The sequence below is a fragment of the Drosophila sechellia genome, chromosome X (genome assembly GCF_004382195.2).
Source record: "Drosophila sechellia strain sech25 chromosome X, ASM438219v1, whole genome shotgun sequence".
In the NCBI taxonomy this organism is placed as follows: domain Eukaryota; kingdom Metazoa; phylum Arthropoda; class Insecta; order Diptera; family Drosophilidae; genus Drosophila; species Drosophila sechellia.
In genome coordinates this window covers 5,486,523-5,503,259 of record NC_045954.1, presented here as the reverse complement: position 1 = coordinate 5,503,259, position 16,737 = coordinate 5,486,523, and the positions used below count along the sequence as shown (strand labels likewise).

Genomic DNA, 16,737 nt, shown 5'->3' with positions numbered 1-16,737 from the left:
AAATCTAATTGGAACACGCAATTTCAGTTAGATCGAATACAAAAACATACCGTTATCCTTTATTCGATTAATCCAATCGATGTTTAGCTATCGTACAAGCCGATAACCCGCTAATCGATTGACTGGCATACCTGGACTGGTGCATTGCACTTGATTTACAGCTTTTCCCATTCAGTGTCGCCTGGTCACACCGCGAAGCATTTACAAATAAATTCCCTGGTCGTGTTGTTCTTTTTTTAGTTCCGTTACATAGCACGCTAAAATAAATATCCGAAAGGTAAATACGATCAGCAGGTGATAATGCGGGATATATATCCGGGCGAGAAAGACAAGCGGATAAGATAAAATCGCTGCGCGTGGCCAGAAAAAAACTGGGCCACCTGAAAACGATCGAAAAGCGATAACAAGATAAAAAAAACGTACTGGCGTGTACAGTGAAAACCAGAAATCTAGGAAATACTAGTTAAACAGTGGGAGAACATGACGCATTGTTTGCATTTGTATGGCTAGTGTGTGTCTGTGTGTGCACGCGGGTTTCTAGGTGTGTGTGTGGGCAGTAAAACACTCGTTAATTAACCAATTTTCAAGAAGACTAAGTAAAGAGTAGTTCCGCCACTGCGTAATGTGCACGAAATTAACAAAAACCGAAAAACCGAAAACCGAAACCGAAAAAACCATCTATTTCATCAGCAATGCGGCGGCACGTACACAAATGCACTCAGCATACAGCCGTGTATCGATATTAGCGATTACCGATAACGCGTCCAACATATGCAATTACCACCGTTTTCCTGTTTTCCCCGTTATAAAAAAAAGAAAGAAAAACATTGTATAACGTTTTTTTTCCCGGAAAAACAGAAAAAGAAAGAAAACACGAAAATATGCAGCGACTGTGGGCTTAACCAGCCACCCCACCCAACTTCCTCCGCCCCCCGATAATTTTTTTTGTATATTTTTTTTTCTGCCTTTCTGTAAGTTCATTTGCATGCAATTTGAATCGAGCCGAGATCGCAGCTCTTCGAGGTTCTCGGATCTCCATATTCTGTATATCTATAAGGCTGGAGAACTGAATGTAAGCAGCAATTCCTATTCTCGTTTCGTAGACGCCAAGAAAGCAATATACCCTCCTTAAAGATCTTTACTATATTTCTAGATCCAACCGATTAATTATACCAAAAAAAAAAGAAAAGAACACATTTTTCTCGATGTACTTTTATTATTGATCTCCAGGTATTTACTTTCCAAAAGAGCAGTGGAAATGTAGTGCAGGAATCCCCTTACAATTCCCACGGCAGACTAAATTGTCAATAATTAAAAATCCCAACTGCTATGCACCCAGCTTAACTGAACCTTACATTTACGACGACAATAGTTCAAGATAATAATTAAATAAAATTTATTGTTCCTCAAGCGGCTACTTTTTATATTTTGGCCCGACCCTCAATGACGCCGAAATTGTTAAGCAAATAAGTTGCCCATAAATTGTTAACCAAAATTGGCTTTCCATTCACGATCATAATGAAAGTAGCGTCTCGCAACAATTAAATCGAGTAAAGGCCTTGTTTAATTGCACACAAACGATGTTAGTTTGGTATCATATATCTGACTAGATTACTTATATGATTAAGACCACTCATTACCGAACTCAATTGACCATATATCTCTTTTTCAGTTAGAGATCAGCCGATTCCAGAATGCTTTCGCTGCAGAACCAACGGCAACCGAAGACCACCCCACTGGTGGACGACTACGAGATCTCGGACACGGTTCTGGGCCTCGGGATCAACGGGAAGGTGGTGCAGTGCACCCACCGCCGCACCAAACAGAACTATGCCCTCAAGGTGCTGCTGGACAATGAGAAGGCGCGTCGCGAGGTGGACCTGCATTGGCGGGTCAGCGGATGCCGGCACATTGTGAACATCATCGATGTGTACGAGAACACCTATAGCGGCAGGAAGTGCCTCTTGGTGGTCATGGAATGCATGGAGGGCGGCGAGCTCTTCCAGAGAATTCAGGACAAGGCCGATGGCGCCTTCACAGAGCGGGAGGCGGCCCAAATAATGCACGAGATCTGCGTGGCAGTTGACTATCTGCACAGTCGTGACATTGCGCATCGCGATCTCAAGCCGGAGAACTTGCTGTACACCACCTCTCAGCCGAATGCGGTCCTTAAACTGACGGACTTTGGCTTCGCCAAGGAGACATTCACCAATGACACGCTGCAGACGCCCTGCTACACTCCCTATTACGTGGGTGAGTGTGCCTTTCGGAGGAATAATCATCATCAGTTGCTAGTTGATGAACATGTCAATTGCCACATTGGGCACGAAAAATTGCTCTATAATTGTTAAAATCCGCTGTTTACCCTCTCGAATTATGGCAGGGGTTTTTTTTTAGTCCGGAAGCCGCATGACGGGCACTTGCTGATAGTAAAATGAGTTTTTAGGTAGCTAACTAGAGTTTTTTATGCTTGCACCCCCCTTACATAATTTACTGAGCAAACTTTCTCTATAACTTCTGTAATTCAATTCAGCCTTGTTCTCAATCTCGTTCGAGAGTTTGCAAAGTGCAACCGACTCGATTTGCAATGGAACGGAAAGAAAGGTTGCGAACATATCGGGGGATTCATATTAAGGTTTTAACAATTAGAATTCAGTTCTCATTGGGTAAATACAGTTTACCTATTCCTTAAAGTTAGTACATTTTCCATTTTGAATAATTATAAGGTTTCTTCTGTATAGTTCCCATTTTAATGATGTCTTTTTTCTTTTGCAGCTCCTGAGGTCTTAGGCCCACAGAAGTACGACAAGAGCTGCGACATCTGGTCGCTGGGCGTGGTAATGTACATCATTATGTGCGGATTCCCGCCGTTCTATAGCAACCACGGCCTGGCCATATCGCCCGGCATGAAAAAGCGAATTCGCACCGGCCAGTATGACTTTCCCGATCCGGAGTGGACGAATGTGAGCCCGGCGGCAAAGGATCTGATCAAAGGCATGCTGAATGTGGACCCCAGCAAGCGTCTGTGTATCCAGGATGTCATTCGCAACAAGTGGATTGCCCAGTACAATGCCGTTCCACAAACACCGCTCTGCACGGGTCGCATGCTGAAGGAGGCCGAGGAAACCTGGCCGGAGGTGCAGGAGGAGATGACACGCTCGCTGGCCACCATGCGCGTGGACTACGATCAGGTGGGTCAGCCGCATTGTTACCCATGTCCATTGTTACAAGTGCAACAAGGATAAATCTCAATGCGAGTCCAAAGTTTTCCATTCCATTATATAACCATTACTCATTTGCTTTTCACCATATACTGTGTATACAGTATCTTTGCGGTCCATTTGTTTATACAATGGGAAAATAAATTTCAATTTTAGTATGCTTAAGCAATTAGCAAGTAGCCTGCTTCCTAGCCCTCTTTTTGTTCTAGTCGTGAACTGGAAAGTCACTAATTATAAGAACTAACAGGAGGTTAATGCGCCTGAAATGCTTTGATTAGTTCAAAACTTGGAAGAAGGTCTTTTCTTAATTGGAATTTTCTTTTCTGCAGATGCAAATCAAGGCGCTGGACAAGTCGAACAACCCGCTGCTGACGAAGCGCAGGAAAAAGATCGAGGAGATGGAGGTATACGTGGCCAATGCGACGCGCAACTAGACGACGAGGAAGCCAGAGCGACTAACACGGCAAATCCGGGAGTGAGATGAGATGAGACGAGGAGAGAAGGGCGTAGGACGTAGGATGGGCGAACCATCGGATTAACACTTAAGCGGATAACAATGTTGTACAATGCTTTACAAGAACGATAAATACTACTATACTACGACGGCGGCAAGACCTGCTATTAACTACTGTACTACGATGACAGCAACATCTGCAAAGCAACTACTCCATGTTATGTTACGTTACGTTTTCTTATTCATTTTGTCCATTATCTATCTACGAGTATGTAATGTATAATCCATTTCCAGTCAAGGGTTCTTTGGGTATTTTGTAGTCTGAAAAGTGCTCTTTTGTAAAAGAAACTATAAAGCGTAATGCGTAAATAACGAACTTAAGTAAAGCCAAGTGCAAGCCTAGCTAGCCAGCCCAGCCGAATATTCAAAATGCCTCGGTATCGCGTGAAAGTGTTTCGTTTTTCGACTCTTTTTTTTTTTAATTTTATTTTCCAAAAACGTGTCATTTTGTAACCGAACCTTTTTTTAGGTGTACGTGACTTTGATTATAATTATATATATGTATATGTATAACCGTGTGTGTATATATATGTATGTATGTTTGGCATATGTGTGGAGAAACAATTAAACAGCCAGTTGACGTTAGCATTAATCTGCGCAAGATTCAGTGTTGGTTATAATCTTTATTTGCTGATTCTGCAAGCGATATACCATTTTACCGTATAGCGTATTTGTAGTACATAAACAACAAGATCATCCCCCAAATAAATAAACAAAAATCAAGCTTATTTTACTATGATTAAAACACAAAAGAAGTTGCTTTCATTTCAACGCTAAGTGGATAAGTGCACACGCTTTAGAGGGAGAAAACAACAAGCATCTTCTGGGAAAACTTGACTTAAGCTTGACCCACTATATTATACGAGGTCAGAGGGCACCACATCTTGTATGAAAACAAAAACTCAGCTGGATTTTGGTTTTGTAGTGTCATTTATTTTCCATTTCCATGATCAACAACAGTGCTCCGGCATATGAGCCATCAATAATCATCAACGATGCTTTTCGCATGGGGTGCTGAACAACCTGGGGCTTGTGGGCGGGAATGGGTGGGTGCGGGGAAATGGGTAGGAGGAGGAGGTGTTGGTGTTGGTTTTGGTGCAGGTTGCAAATAACAATTTGCCAACAGTGTGGTGGGCCAACAGCTGCGAGAGGCCGCGATTACAATAACCGACTAAAGGCTACGACTAAGACAATAGTTAACATTTACGTACTTGTACTTGTGATTCGGTTATTCGTGTCGTTTCTTTTGTGTTTCTTGTGTTTTTTTTTTCTGATCAGAGGTTCTGTAAGAGGTTCGTGTTGTGGTTTCTATCTGCTTTACTGTATCGCTTTTACAGGTTTCTTACACTTTGTTTTATTGTTTTACGTTTACCTTGACGTACTTTCAGTTGCGTGTTATATCAATTTACAAAATATGTGACAGAAAATTCGCTTAGAAAAATACATTTGGTTGTTTTGCTTTGCTTTGCTTCCTGTCCTCTGATTTCATATTCATATTTGTTTTCTTTTGTTCCATGTACTTGTTGGCCTTAGTAGTTTGTGTGCTCCGATGCTGTTTGCTAGCCTTAATTTAAGTTTAATGGCAGATATCGAGATTCACCGTGCTTTCGGCCTCCTCCCGCTAATAGTTGAACTTTAAATTCCTGCATTCGTTTCCAATTCTCCTGGCTGTCCTTCTCCGTGATCCGTCCGTGAATATTATTCCTGTTCTACGATCATCAATCCTCAATCCTCTTTAGCTATAGTTTTGTAAACTGAAGGTACATTTTTCAACAATCTCTCCATTCGTATCGATCCATTCGATACTCAACATCCTTCGCACTGCCTACAGAAAACTGTCGCAGCTGTTCTCCGCCTCGCTATTGGAGCAATCCATGGCGGGCAGTGAAACGCCTCGTCGATAAAGCCACTGCCTCTGATGATGATGCTGCTGCTGCTGGTGGTGCTGCTGTTGGTGATGGTATCCATGGCCAGCACCCGGTACACAAATGGCGCTGGAGCTGCTTCCGCTGCCGGAGCCCTGGCCACTGGTACTCATGTGGCTGCCACGTCTTCTGGAGGCCGACGGCATCTCGGGCAGAGCGACTGCGTTAAGGCGCGGGAAGTACTTGTACATCTCCAGCAGGCTGCCCAGCTTGACGTGCGGCTTGTACTCCACATCCTTCAGCGATTGTGCCGCCGCGCTGCTATTGCTCAGTGGCGTCCAGAAGATGAGGCCCAGCTGGGCCAAGTGACCGCCCTAAAAGCGAGATAGATCAGTTGCCAGTGAGCACATTTGTGAGTAGCTCCCACTCACCTTGATGTCGGTCTCCAGTTTGTCGCCGATCATGACGCACTCCTGCGGTTTGACATTGAGAAAGTTGCAGGCGGCATAGAAGATCTCCGGATGCGGTTTCTCCCATGGCAGATCCGATGAGACCAGCACGCAGTCGAAGTAGCCGCGCACATTGAGCTCAGCTACCTTCTCCCACTGAGCGTTCGATGGTCCGTTGGTGATAAGGGCCAGGGCATAGCCCGCCTGGCGCATCCGCAGCAGCAGCTGGACATAGTCCGCGGGAACGGCCAGATAGCGATACCGCAGCTTCAGCCACTTGGGATAGATCTGCTCCGCCAGGTGCTTGTGGCGCGCTGGAAGGGATTCGCGCCACAGGTGAGTGCGCCACGAGTCCAGCGATGTTTGCGAGTTATCGGGACAGCGGCGAAAGGCCTTTAAAAAGTTTTGGGTGGCCTGTGTGGCGTCATCTTTGCTGAACTGGTATTGGGTCTCGAGAACATCAGCGAGCTGTGTGCGAAATGGAAAAATGGGTGGCAATTCGCATTATTATTGCGTTACATAAATTCAAAAATATAAAAAAGGCGGTTAATCTAAACGTTGCGTAGATATGATAGTGCCGCAAAAAACCTTAACCGCGATAAAACTATAAATACGCTATGACGAATTAAAGACAAGATAAGTTAAGAACTTTCACGCTGTAAGAAGTGAACAACCTGAAAGTGGAGTTAAAATTAATAGAAGCAATTAGCAACCTACATATGTGCACAATCTTTTGCGAAACGCGGTAGAACGTAAATCAAAACTATTACGTCCATAAAGTTCTCAATTGAGCGTCAGATTGTCCAATCCAATCATTCGATCGAATCGAAGCCAATTGATTAATCGAACGTAATGCCGAAATCGTTATAGCATCGCCGTACTATCAGGGGATTGAACATCAAACTGCAATTGCCGCCGCCGCGTACACATGCGGCATGAGTAATATGTTATGATCACAATGATAGCTTGGAAATTTCCACTCGCTATCTATTTTACGGCCCAACCATCCGCATCTATTATTTTTATTATTTAATAAATCGTACTCAAATCAGGAAACTAAGCTCGAATAAGTCATTTCAATACTAAGCATTCGAGTTGAAATCATTGCGATTTGTCACAAAAACTCATGACTTCATGAGTTCCAAAATATAAATGGGCGTGGCTCCGCCGGCTAACAATTGAAAGCAACTGAATAAAGAAACCGTTTTATTTGGGGTCTTTAAACATTGAGCGTTTTGAAACGTGAACGTGATAATGAAGTTAACTATCTAAATTGGCGCAGCTTAAAAGATAACGATATAATATGGAATGCAAAAGTAACTAAATGTACGTGACATGAAACACATTTTCAAGAATACCTATTTGTACCTTTCTCTCTTGAAGGGAAAACGCTAAAAACTTTAACCTTTTAAGATCGCAAATAGACTCAATCATCGCAATAAATGAAGTCAATGACCTCTGAATGTTCAAACAAGTACCTATTATCATCAATTAACCTTTAGCTTCTTTGTGTGCCATTCACTTTATAATTATCAGAAGGTTATATTTCAAAAGAAACCATTGTTTCGATATATTAACAATACACAGACGCGTGTTTCCAAAGTTTGTAAATACATTATATACAATAAATACATGGTATGACGTTTCTTTCAATTTTTGTTAAGCGCAAGTTCCTCGATTTCCGACCTTTTGGCAATCGTTTGCTATCGATAAGATCCGGTAAAGTACCTTTTTACATTTCAAAAACCAATGATTCCGAATTTCCAACGTAATGCCTATTTATTTGTGGGTTTTATCGCTGTGACAGCCTTCTAGAGTGCATTATACCCGTGGTTATATTTAAGTTAAGACCTTGTCGAGTGCACTCAGTTTTTCTTTTTGGTTTTTTTATTTGTTTTTTTTTGTTTTGTGGGCTGGGGCATTGAAAGGAAGGGAAAGGAAATCAATCGGTACGGAACGCAAATAAACAATCGAAATTTCGGGCGCGTGCTATCCGCCGAGCGTCCGGGTTTTTTCGACTACGTAACAACGGGCGGGCTGCAGTGGAAAATTTTCTAGCTGGGTCGCTCGCCTGCTGCGCACTTTCACCTCTCCCCTCCCCCGACAATCCACACACTGCATGGAAAAGAAACGGAAGAAACGCCAACGGATTGGTGATTGGCAGAGGGGGGAGTGAGGCTGTCCGCCTTGGCTTGGTTAACATAGCTCACCTTTCTGATCGCCTTGGAATCGCCGGCTCTGGTGGGAATCAACGTGTTGTCCAGGTCAAAGTAAAAGGCCCTGATTTTCGCACATGTCGCATCGAAATGTGAATGTGTGGCTGTCAATTGCTTGCCGCAATGGAATTTGCTAGCTGCCATGGGAAGTCGTCGAGCGGTGGAAGGGATGGAGGGAGGGGCGAGGGGTCACTGTCAGGGGTCGAGGGGTGGTAGCCGGTTGCTTGGTTAGATGGATGGATGCAAACGTGGAGATCCAAGATCAACTTTGGTGCAATTCAATCCGCCAGCGGATTTGCGCTTCAAAATTGGCGCCAAACGAAACGAAATGTACGAGCTGCACGACTGCAGCAACACTGCAGTATTTTCCTATTTTCCTCGAGCGGACTGGCAAAAGTTTCCGCTTCTCGCGCGGCGAAGTTAAAACGGCAACTGAATGGCAACGACAAAAAAAAAACGAAACGGAACGGGAGAGGTTGCAGTAAGGTCGAGAGACGGGGTAGCGGGGCGGTGGAACAGGTGAGCGCGTGTTTGTGAGTGCTTGTTGACTGAGTGAGAGCGGAGCAGCGAATGAAAAACCGAAAGAAAGTGCGAGCGCGCATGGGAAAACAGTGGCGGCCAAAAGTCTGTGCATGCGAACACTGTTACCAGGCGGTGGCGCCAATTGACTTCTAAAGCTTGATAAGCTATTGCTATTCCTTAAGATTTTCTATCAACACAAAATTAACATGCTCTTAAATACGCTTATTTCAATAACTGGTTAGACATCTAAGTTTTGTTTTTCTGGACAACTACTGCACAGCACATATGCTTTTTGCGGGCACACATTTTTTGGCGCCAGTGTGCGAAGTGTGCCAAGTGCCGTTTGCGCGCCAGAGCGAACGAGAGCAGGCGACCTAGTGCAGAGTTGTCTCTATGCGCCGTTAAACGACCGTGAGTGGAAGAGAGAGCACGATAGAGGTCGCGGAGAGGTTTCCGCTACGACGCCTGCTCTCCACTCTGAATTTAGTATAAGTCGAGGCACGCTTATTTCCTTCTTGTTTTGCCATTTATTTTTAACTTCTATAAATAAAACCAGGAAAAGCAATAACAACAGTTCTTTGTTTACCAAAAATATGAGTTGTTTTATACTTCCTGGTGCTTTCTAGCACTGGCTTATCGGTAAATCGATAGTCTTCGATAGTGATTGTTGAAAATGGCAACGCTGTAGTTTTCATTTAACGAGGTGGCAAGTGATTAGCCCACGGATTTTTTTTGCATCTTTCCGTGTTTATTTTCAATAGTTTCTGAAGTTTTTAAACATTTTCCGCGATGAGCAACGCAGAGACAATTACGGATTTGCTTTGTACAGGTGAGTGAATATTTAAATCACATGGATGGCGTCATAAAACGAGGTTTTCTTGCAGAAATCATTCTGAAAGCGGAGGACAAGGAAGTGGAGAAGGCTTCAGAAGCCAGCAGTAATACGCTATCGGTCGAAAAGGAGGTCCCGGAGAGCAAGGAGCGGCCAATAACGCCGGATGACGAGCTCATCTCCATGGAAACGCTGCGACCCTCACCTGTCCAATGGCCAGAGCGATGTAAGTGTAGAAAACGTAAGCACGAAGAAATTGGCGCCATTTTTAACGCATATCTTTCTTTTCGGTTGCTCCAGTTCCCGGAATGGATGAGTTCCTCTCCATGAGCGACACGCCGATGTACACGAACAGCACTAACTACACCAGCAATCTGACCAATGATGATATGGCCAAGATCAATGGTAAGTAGCTGCCAAGTCAATGATAATATCGTGTGGCAGAAGGTTACTAGTTCTTAAAAGTGATGCAGATTTAAGAATAGCATTTCCATTACATACTTTTCTATTCTAGTCCTAGCCCAGCTTTCTCCCAAGGATCTGATCGATAAAATAAAGTCAATGCATGATGAAATTTACCAGCTGGGACTGCGTGAGGCAATGGAGATGACTCGTGGGAAGCTGCTGGGCATCTTTGACCGGGATCGCGCTCCTAAGCGGCAGCCATGAAGCATGATGATCCGATCCCTGGGAATGGGACTGTCGTGGATCTCGTTGAATTCGCATTAGGATCGTAGGTGTAGTTTCATAGTGTACATAGTGCTATTTTTTATAGTGAGTAATGCGTGTTGTGAATGATTTATCGCAATTTTACAAAGATAAATAGGCGTTTGAACAGTAACTAACGTTTATTTCCATTAAAGCATTTTGGGTCCTACACGTCGCTTGTATTACAGATACATTTGAGGAGTCGGAGAAGAGATGAAGTAGAGGGATTGGAGGGAAAGGAATGCAGAAGGATCTGGAGTTTTGAAGAAGGCACAGTAGATTTCGCTATGCAGGGACATTAACGCAACAAATAACTCTGTCTATGTGGGATTGGATGGATCGGTTGCTCTAGTGCCTCCTATTTATACTTAACTAAATGCTTTCGTTTAGATTTATGCAGTAGCCTTCCCCACGATCCACCCCAATGTGGGAAAGTGTGTTGGTGCTGATGGTGTGCTTACATGCTGTTTACCGTGAATATATATCCAGTAACGTGCATCAATTCCCATTACTCCTGCCACTGCATTCCGAATCGCTGCTCAAAGGTGATCCGGTTAAAGACGCCCGCATCGGCCAGCTGCAAGGGATCAGTGTAGTACGCAAAACGCCGTATATCCAGCATGGCCAGGTCGAACATTTGCTTCCAGCTGGTCAAATCCGTAACGCTCATGTGGATCGGCAGCTGGGGATCCGGTATATCGATGGCCGCCTGCAGTCGGTCAAACGCCTCGGCAATTGGTCCCACCGACAGATTAACCCAGTACTCCGCTGGAAAGCGCTTGTTCTCGCAGAACGGCGCTCCCTTGCGCATGATGAAGACCAGCATGAGTATCTCATAGCGCTCGGAGCTCTCAAAGAAGCGCTTGGTACGGGTCTTCTCCACGAAATCGATGAGAAGGATCAGGGGAGTGTAGTTCTGGAGGTGCATCAACAGCTCCCGGTCGGTCCAAAGATAACGAGCGCCTTTGACGGTCAGCAGGCTCATGTTGCTGGCGAGTTGTTGATGCTGCTGCTGCTGCTGTTGCTGCTGCAGCTGGTGGTGTTGCTGCTGCTGAAGGTGCTGCTGTTGCTGCTGCTGATGTTGGTGTTGCTGCTGCTGTTGCTGCTGGTGCTGCTGCTGCTGGTGCTGGTGTTGCTGCTGCTGGTGCTGCTGGTGAATGCCGCCGGCGGATGGGGCTGGAGTTCCGGTGCTCGATGCCACCTGGCTGGGCATGGCGACCACAATGCCCGTCTGTCTCTGGCAGCCAATCTCCTCCACCATGTGCGCTGCGATGACGACAAAATTCAATTAAGGCAAGTGCCTAAACCAGGCCAAGGTCGCTGCGTGGGCCGAACACCCAGCCGCCACCCCCTGCCCGCCCTCATTATTACTTGTTGCAAATAGCGAGCAGCGAACAGCGAACGTGCAGCAAGTGAAAGGCAATTGCAATCAACTTACTGCGTGCCCCAATCAAAGCGGCGGAAATGATGTATATATGAGGCGGATGGATCAGCGGGTCTGGACTTGGATCGGGGTACGAATGTGGCCCACCAAGAAGCAACGGCCTATCTCCTCCGGCAGCTCTGCGTGTGTGCCGTGCGCCCTGGACGATTGTTGCCACGCGAGTGCCTTCCCAAGTCCGAAGTCGGAGCCACTCGGACCCGCATTCTCGTTGCACTCGGCCTCAGTTTTCTCGGTGACTCGGTTACGCCAGCCGATGGGCATGTGGGGGGATGTGCATATAAGGGACTCGGCCCGTTTGGCAATGAACTTATTGGATGCGTTCTGCGCTGGCTGCGGTTCACAGATTTGTTACCAAGCGGGCTGCCAACTCTAAAATGTATGTCCCCAAGCGGTGGATTAAAAAATAAATGTGAAAAACATATATGCAAGCAGTTTACAAAAAAGTAAGTAATTTCATATTTAAACTACAAAAAGTCAAGACAAGAACTCAAATCTTAGCTTTATTCAATTTCCTATGATGAATGAGTATATAATGTGCATATTTATATATAAATATACAAATTGAGTTAATATTTAAATACGAGATATAAGATTTTAAGAGCACCCTGTTATATTCTCCTTCGATTTGATTGAAAGCTTATTAAAGCTCATCAGCTTATCAGCAAACGAAATCGAAGTTTGATGCACATAAAAGCGGTATTAAATATCCAATAAAAGTAAACTGTTGATTTAAATCAACCTTGAGTAGTAAATAAATAAACGGATTGGGAAATCCGTAATGCAAAAGTCGTTTGTAAACGGTTTTAAGTAACTAACTGCATTTCCATTTAATAAGACCCCACATTTTCCGACAAAGTTATAAACAATATCATGTTTAACGTATAATTTTTAATAGTAATAAACATCCGTACAGAGAAATTCAAAATGCATGTACAACAATGCATAGCATTGTTAATAATATATAGTCTTAATAGATATAGACGCGCCCCACTAAATACTATCAGAAAATTACAGCCAATGTCAATAAATTTGAAAAAAAAAAAACTATCATATCCTTGGGATGACTAAACTTGAAAACTCTTTGTTAAAGATTGCCCACCCTCCGATCAAACTCCTCCTTGTGCTCGTTCTTTAGATACTTCCGCATTCCGACGAGCATGTAGCGCACTTTGGGTGCGGACAGGACATCCAGGAGTATGGCCATCAGAGCCTGAAAGCTCTCATAGGTGCCATTCTTGTACTCCAGCAGCGCCTTGCCAAAGCGCCGGAATTGATCCTGGGTGACCAGGCTGCGTAGCTGCAATGCAAGGTATATTAATTAGTAGGAGTAGTAGTATGGATGGAGTCAATGTATCCCACCTCCCGTAGAAACGCGGCCCTGTCCTCGGGCGCTACCTTAGCCTGCGAACTGCTTGGCTCCACCTTGATGTTCTCCACCAGCTTGTATCGCTTTTTGGATACCTGGCTGGTGGATTCCGGCGCCGTTGGTGAGCTTCGCTCCCGCTTGTGAATCTTCACCAGACCAGAGGAGCCACTTTTACTATCCGTGCAGCAGTTAAAATCAATACTCTGGAAAAGGGGCAAAACAACAACAAGTCCCTAAGAACTAAATAAACACAGTGTAATAATAGATTCATGGGAATCTAGTGTTTACCGAGACATTTGAGTCCAGTCGACTCATAAAGTCCATGGCATTCGGCGCCGCACCACCCAGTTTACGTCCAGCGGCACTGGCATAATCGGCGGGTGTCCATGTCTTTATGGAATTGGCCATCTCCACTTTGCTACAAAGAGAAATAATAAATATCTCAAAGAGTCAATACCAGGGAAGGGGTAAACAAAAGTTTATTTACCCTGGCAGAAATGACAAAACGTCACAGGAAATGGCTTACAGCATTTCACTTTAGCTATCACAAATCTCAAAAATTGCACACAAGACTACTAAAATCCGATTAAGGATTGGCTATTAATAATTGTTATACAATCTATAGGTTACGTACATGGCGGATTCATTGGCTGATTTGAAGGTGGCATTGGAGCCAGGCTCCCGTTTCACTTTTGGAATGGCGGCTAGTGGTTCAACCTCTGTTTTGCAGACAGTTTCCAAAGGCGAATCGGTTTCCCTTTCATCCGGTAGCTTCATCTGACGTTTTGAAAGAATTGTATTACAAATGCTGAACAACGCATAAACATCATAGACTCACATTCGCTTCGGCGTTCTTGAAGAACTGACGCAGTTCCCGGACGATAGGACCAAAGGGTGAGCACTGTGGCCGGTCGCCCAGGTGACCCCGAATCCATTTGGACAGCTGCTGGACCTGGGAGGCGTCCTTGAATCGCGAGTCGCAAAGCAGAATGGCACCATAATCGTTGCGATGCCGGATCACACGACCGATGGCTTGATTGACTGCCCTCGTGGCATCCAGATTGTACCATTCCTGACCACTCAACAGCTGATTCTCGCGCGTCCGATTCGCCTCCAGATAGCGACGTTTCAGTATCACCTTGGGATCCTTTAGCGGCGGGAATGGCAGACCCGTAATGATCACCGCCCGGCCATTGCGATCAGCGAAGTCCAGACCTTCGGAGACTTTGCCGCGACAAACAGCCATGAATACGGCACCCTTGGAGTCGCGTATCGCCTGGTAGAACTCTTCCATCGTGCTGGTGAACTGGTCCTTGCTGCGCGGCTCCAGAAAGATAGGTTTCTTGCACGATATGTCCGCCCACAAGCCACTGGCCTGCCACGCGTCCACGCACTTGTTCAACATGGGATACGATGGGAAAAAGACAAGGAGGCCGTCGGGCACTATCCGCGCTACATTCAGAATCGTCTGTCCCAGGGAGCTGACGTACTTTGGATTATCACTGCAGAAGAAGAAAGGTGGCAGATATAACATGTTTGTTTAGTTTGTTTAACATTGCGAAATTGATACGTTGGCATTTCGTGAAGTTATGAGATGGTTCACCTGCCACAGATCTGAGTTATGTTTTGTCCAATTTGTTTATTTACTAATGGCATCGCCCATAAACAAATAAGCTTGTGGTGTGAAAAATGCTTACCGGTTCGCATAGTTCGATATCAGTTGCTGCCGATCGGGTCCAGTGCCGATGATCTTGACATAAACCTGCGACTGGTCGACGATGTGCGGATTCTCCAGATGCTGGGCCACCGGAATGGCAAGCTCGGCGATCAGCGGCTTGAGGGGAGCCAGTGTGCCGCTGGTCAGGATTACGCTGCGCACTTGGGTGTTGAGCAGTTGCTCCATTCCGAAGCCAGGATTGAAGCACCAGAAGTTGATGATTTTGGCGACCTTGCTTGAGCCAGTCGCTGCTGCAATCGTTCCCTTGCCCAGCCAACCGCCCTGCTGTTTAGCACCCTGTTGCTTTCCGTGTCCCTGCTTGGACTCCTCCACCAAGACATGCACTTTGAAGCTTGCGTACACCTTGCTCATCACATCCTCCTTGTTGGCAAACACAATGGTTAGCAGATCGCTAAGCAACGTGAAGGTGCCGCCCTTGCGGATACTCATCTGCTGGGAGGCCACTAGGAGGTACTGGACCAGTTTGTCCAGGAGGGATATTATCGATGCAACGTTGCCGTAGGTGAACTACAAGAATAGAAGTTACATAGTTAAGTAGGCATTCTTTTCAAAACGTTTCTTTTAAGATTCAGTGCATCTTACATTCGCTTTGCCAAGCAGTTCGTACATCATGGAGGCGGGAAAGGTAGTTCCATCGACGGCGTTGTCCACAACGACAGCATCGATGGCCTTTTCGAGCTCGAGCAGCATCTCCTTGAGCAGTGTAAGGTCGTCCAGGGTGAAGTCCTTTGGCTCATCTCCGGCCATATCCTGCGACTCGCCGCTCGCAAAGACTTGCATGATATGCGTGATGTCCTCGATGGCCATGGCCACATCAGAGGACTTAATCTGCACCGAAGCGGACTCCTCACAGATCTTCTCGATGTTGTGGGCCTCATCCAGGATCACAATGGTGTTGCCCAGTTCGATTTTGTTGGCCTTGCGAGCCTTAGGATCGAGTAGATAATTGTACGGCATGAAGGTGATGTCCGCCTGGGGAACCAACTCCCGAGATGCGAAGTAGGGACAGATCTTGAGGCGCTGGCCCACCTTGACCAGGTCCTCAATGTCCATGATGGTGGGTCCGCGCAAATCGGGATGATCCTTTCGCGACTCCACGCGCATTTGAAATGAACAGGTCTTGGAGTGCACCCGTAGCTTGCACATGTTGGTCTTGTTGGAGTTGCCCAGCTCCCGCATGACCTCCGGATGAATGCATAGCTGATCACGGGAGCCCAGAACCACGGATCTCATATTGGCGTACGCCGTCCTCTTGAGTTCCCGCATCGCCTGCGTCAACTGGGAGTGGGTGCGCGAGGCGTAGATGACCTTGGGCACGCCCCAGTTATTCGCACGACCCATGGTCTTGGCCAGCTCGGAAAGGTCTCCCCCAGGTGCTCCGCCTCCAATACCCGAAAAATCTGCCTTCTCCATTTTAACCATCTGCATTTGGTGCTCCGATTGCCTGGTGCGGATCCAGGCCAAGGATGAGCACAGCAAGCTTAGGGTCTTGCCCGTGCCGGTTGGCGATTCCAGGACTCCATTCGTGCCATCGCGGAGACAATGGATCACCTTCTCCATGTACGCCCGTTGAACCGGATACGGCTCGAACGGGAAGTGCACCGGAATGCCGGCGATCAGGCTCTCCGGCATTATTTTTAATAATATTATTTATTTACTTGTTTACGCGCCAAATCGGAGTGAACATGTGTTCGTTGGTCGATAACAACAATTGTCTTCGTGGATAGTCAGTTATCGCTATCGCAAGGTACAGTGGACACTGATTAAGAAATTTTATAGGGTTATCTTTAACTCCAAGTCAAATGTTTACAACTTGCATGCCAAGCCCTGGCGTACTTTATGGATAATAGTAACTAAAACTT

At 45.7% G+C, this 16,737-nt stretch overlaps 5 protein-coding genes across 7 annotated transcripts; 2 read left to right on the top strand and 3 right to left on the bottom strand.

Moving 5' to 3' along the window:
• Window positions 1-168: 168 nt before the first annotated feature.
• On the top strand, window positions 169-4,463 carry LOC116802035 (MAP kinase-activated protein kinase 2). 2 transcript variants are annotated; one of them, XM_032724990.1, is made up of 4 exons: window positions 169-277; window positions 1,673-2,253; window positions 2,776-3,191; window positions 3,551-4,463. In XM_032724990.1, exons 2-4 carry the CDS (start codon window positions 1,695-1,697, stop codon window positions 3,653-3,655), a joined length of 1,080 nt encoding a protein of 359 aa, XP_032580881.1. In that variant the 5' UTR covers window positions 169-277; window positions 1,673-1,694; the 3' UTR covers window positions 3,656-4,463. The 2 variants fall into 2 exon arrangements, with proteins under 2 accessions (XP_032580881.1, XP_032580883.1); XM_032724992.1 differs by lacking the exon at window positions 169-277 and adding an exon at window positions 818-1,072.
• A 183-nt stretch (window positions 4,464-4,646) lies between these two features.
• On the bottom strand, window positions 4,647-8,810 carry LOC6612363 (N-acylneuraminate-9-phosphatase). The gene is made up of 3 exons (XM_032724993.1): window positions 8,260-8,810; window positions 6,032-6,517; window positions 4,647-5,974 (listed from the first exon to the last, which is right to left on the bottom strand). Exons 1-3 carry the CDS (start codon window positions 8,407-8,409, stop codon window positions 5,561-5,563), a joined length of 1,050 nt encoding a protein of 349 aa, XP_032580884.1. The 5' UTR covers window positions 8,410-8,810; the 3' UTR covers window positions 4,647-5,560.
• A 654-nt stretch (window positions 8,811-9,464) lies between these two features.
• On the top strand, window positions 9,465-10,460 carry LOC6612365 (protein lin-52 homolog). The gene is made up of 4 exons (XM_002036838.2): window positions 9,465-9,616; window positions 9,672-9,845; window positions 9,920-10,024; window positions 10,134-10,460. The coding sequence occupies exons 1-4, from the start codon at window positions 9,577-9,579 to the stop codon at window positions 10,286-10,288; spliced, it is 474 nt and encodes a 157-aa protein (XP_002036874.1). The 5' UTR covers window positions 9,465-9,576; the 3' UTR covers window positions 10,289-10,460.
• Window positions 10,449-11,960, bottom strand: LOC6612366 (putative vacuolar protein sorting-associated protein 13C). The gene is made up of 2 exons (XM_002036839.2): window positions 11,766-11,960; window positions 10,449-11,593 (listed from the first exon to the last, which is right to left on the bottom strand). Exon 2 carries the CDS (start codon window positions 11,586-11,588, stop codon window positions 10,836-10,838), a length of 753 nt encoding a protein of 250 aa, XP_002036875.1. The 5' UTR covers window positions 11,589-11,593; window positions 11,766-11,960; the 3' UTR covers window positions 10,449-10,835.
• Window positions 11,961-12,639: 679 nt separating this feature from the next.
• On the bottom strand, window positions 12,640-16,626 carry LOC6612367 (regulator of telomere elongation helicase 1 homolog). Of its 2 annotated transcripts, none has more exons than XM_032724981.1 (7): window positions 15,458-16,626; window positions 14,835-15,382; window positions 13,976-14,639; window positions 13,772-13,914; window positions 13,426-13,555; window positions 13,131-13,370; window positions 12,640-13,068 (listed from the first exon to the last, which is right to left on the bottom strand). In XM_032724981.1, exons 1-7 carry the CDS (start codon window positions 16,505-16,507, stop codon window positions 12,856-12,858), a joined length of 2,988 nt encoding a protein of 995 aa, XP_032580872.1. In that variant the 5' UTR covers window positions 16,508-16,626; the 3' UTR covers window positions 12,640-12,855. The 2 variants fall into 2 exon arrangements, with proteins under 2 accessions (XP_032580872.1, XP_032580873.1); XM_032724982.1 differs by having other exon boundaries at window positions 13,131-13,340; window positions 15,458-16,620.
• Window positions 16,627-16,737: the final 111 nt, after the last annotated feature.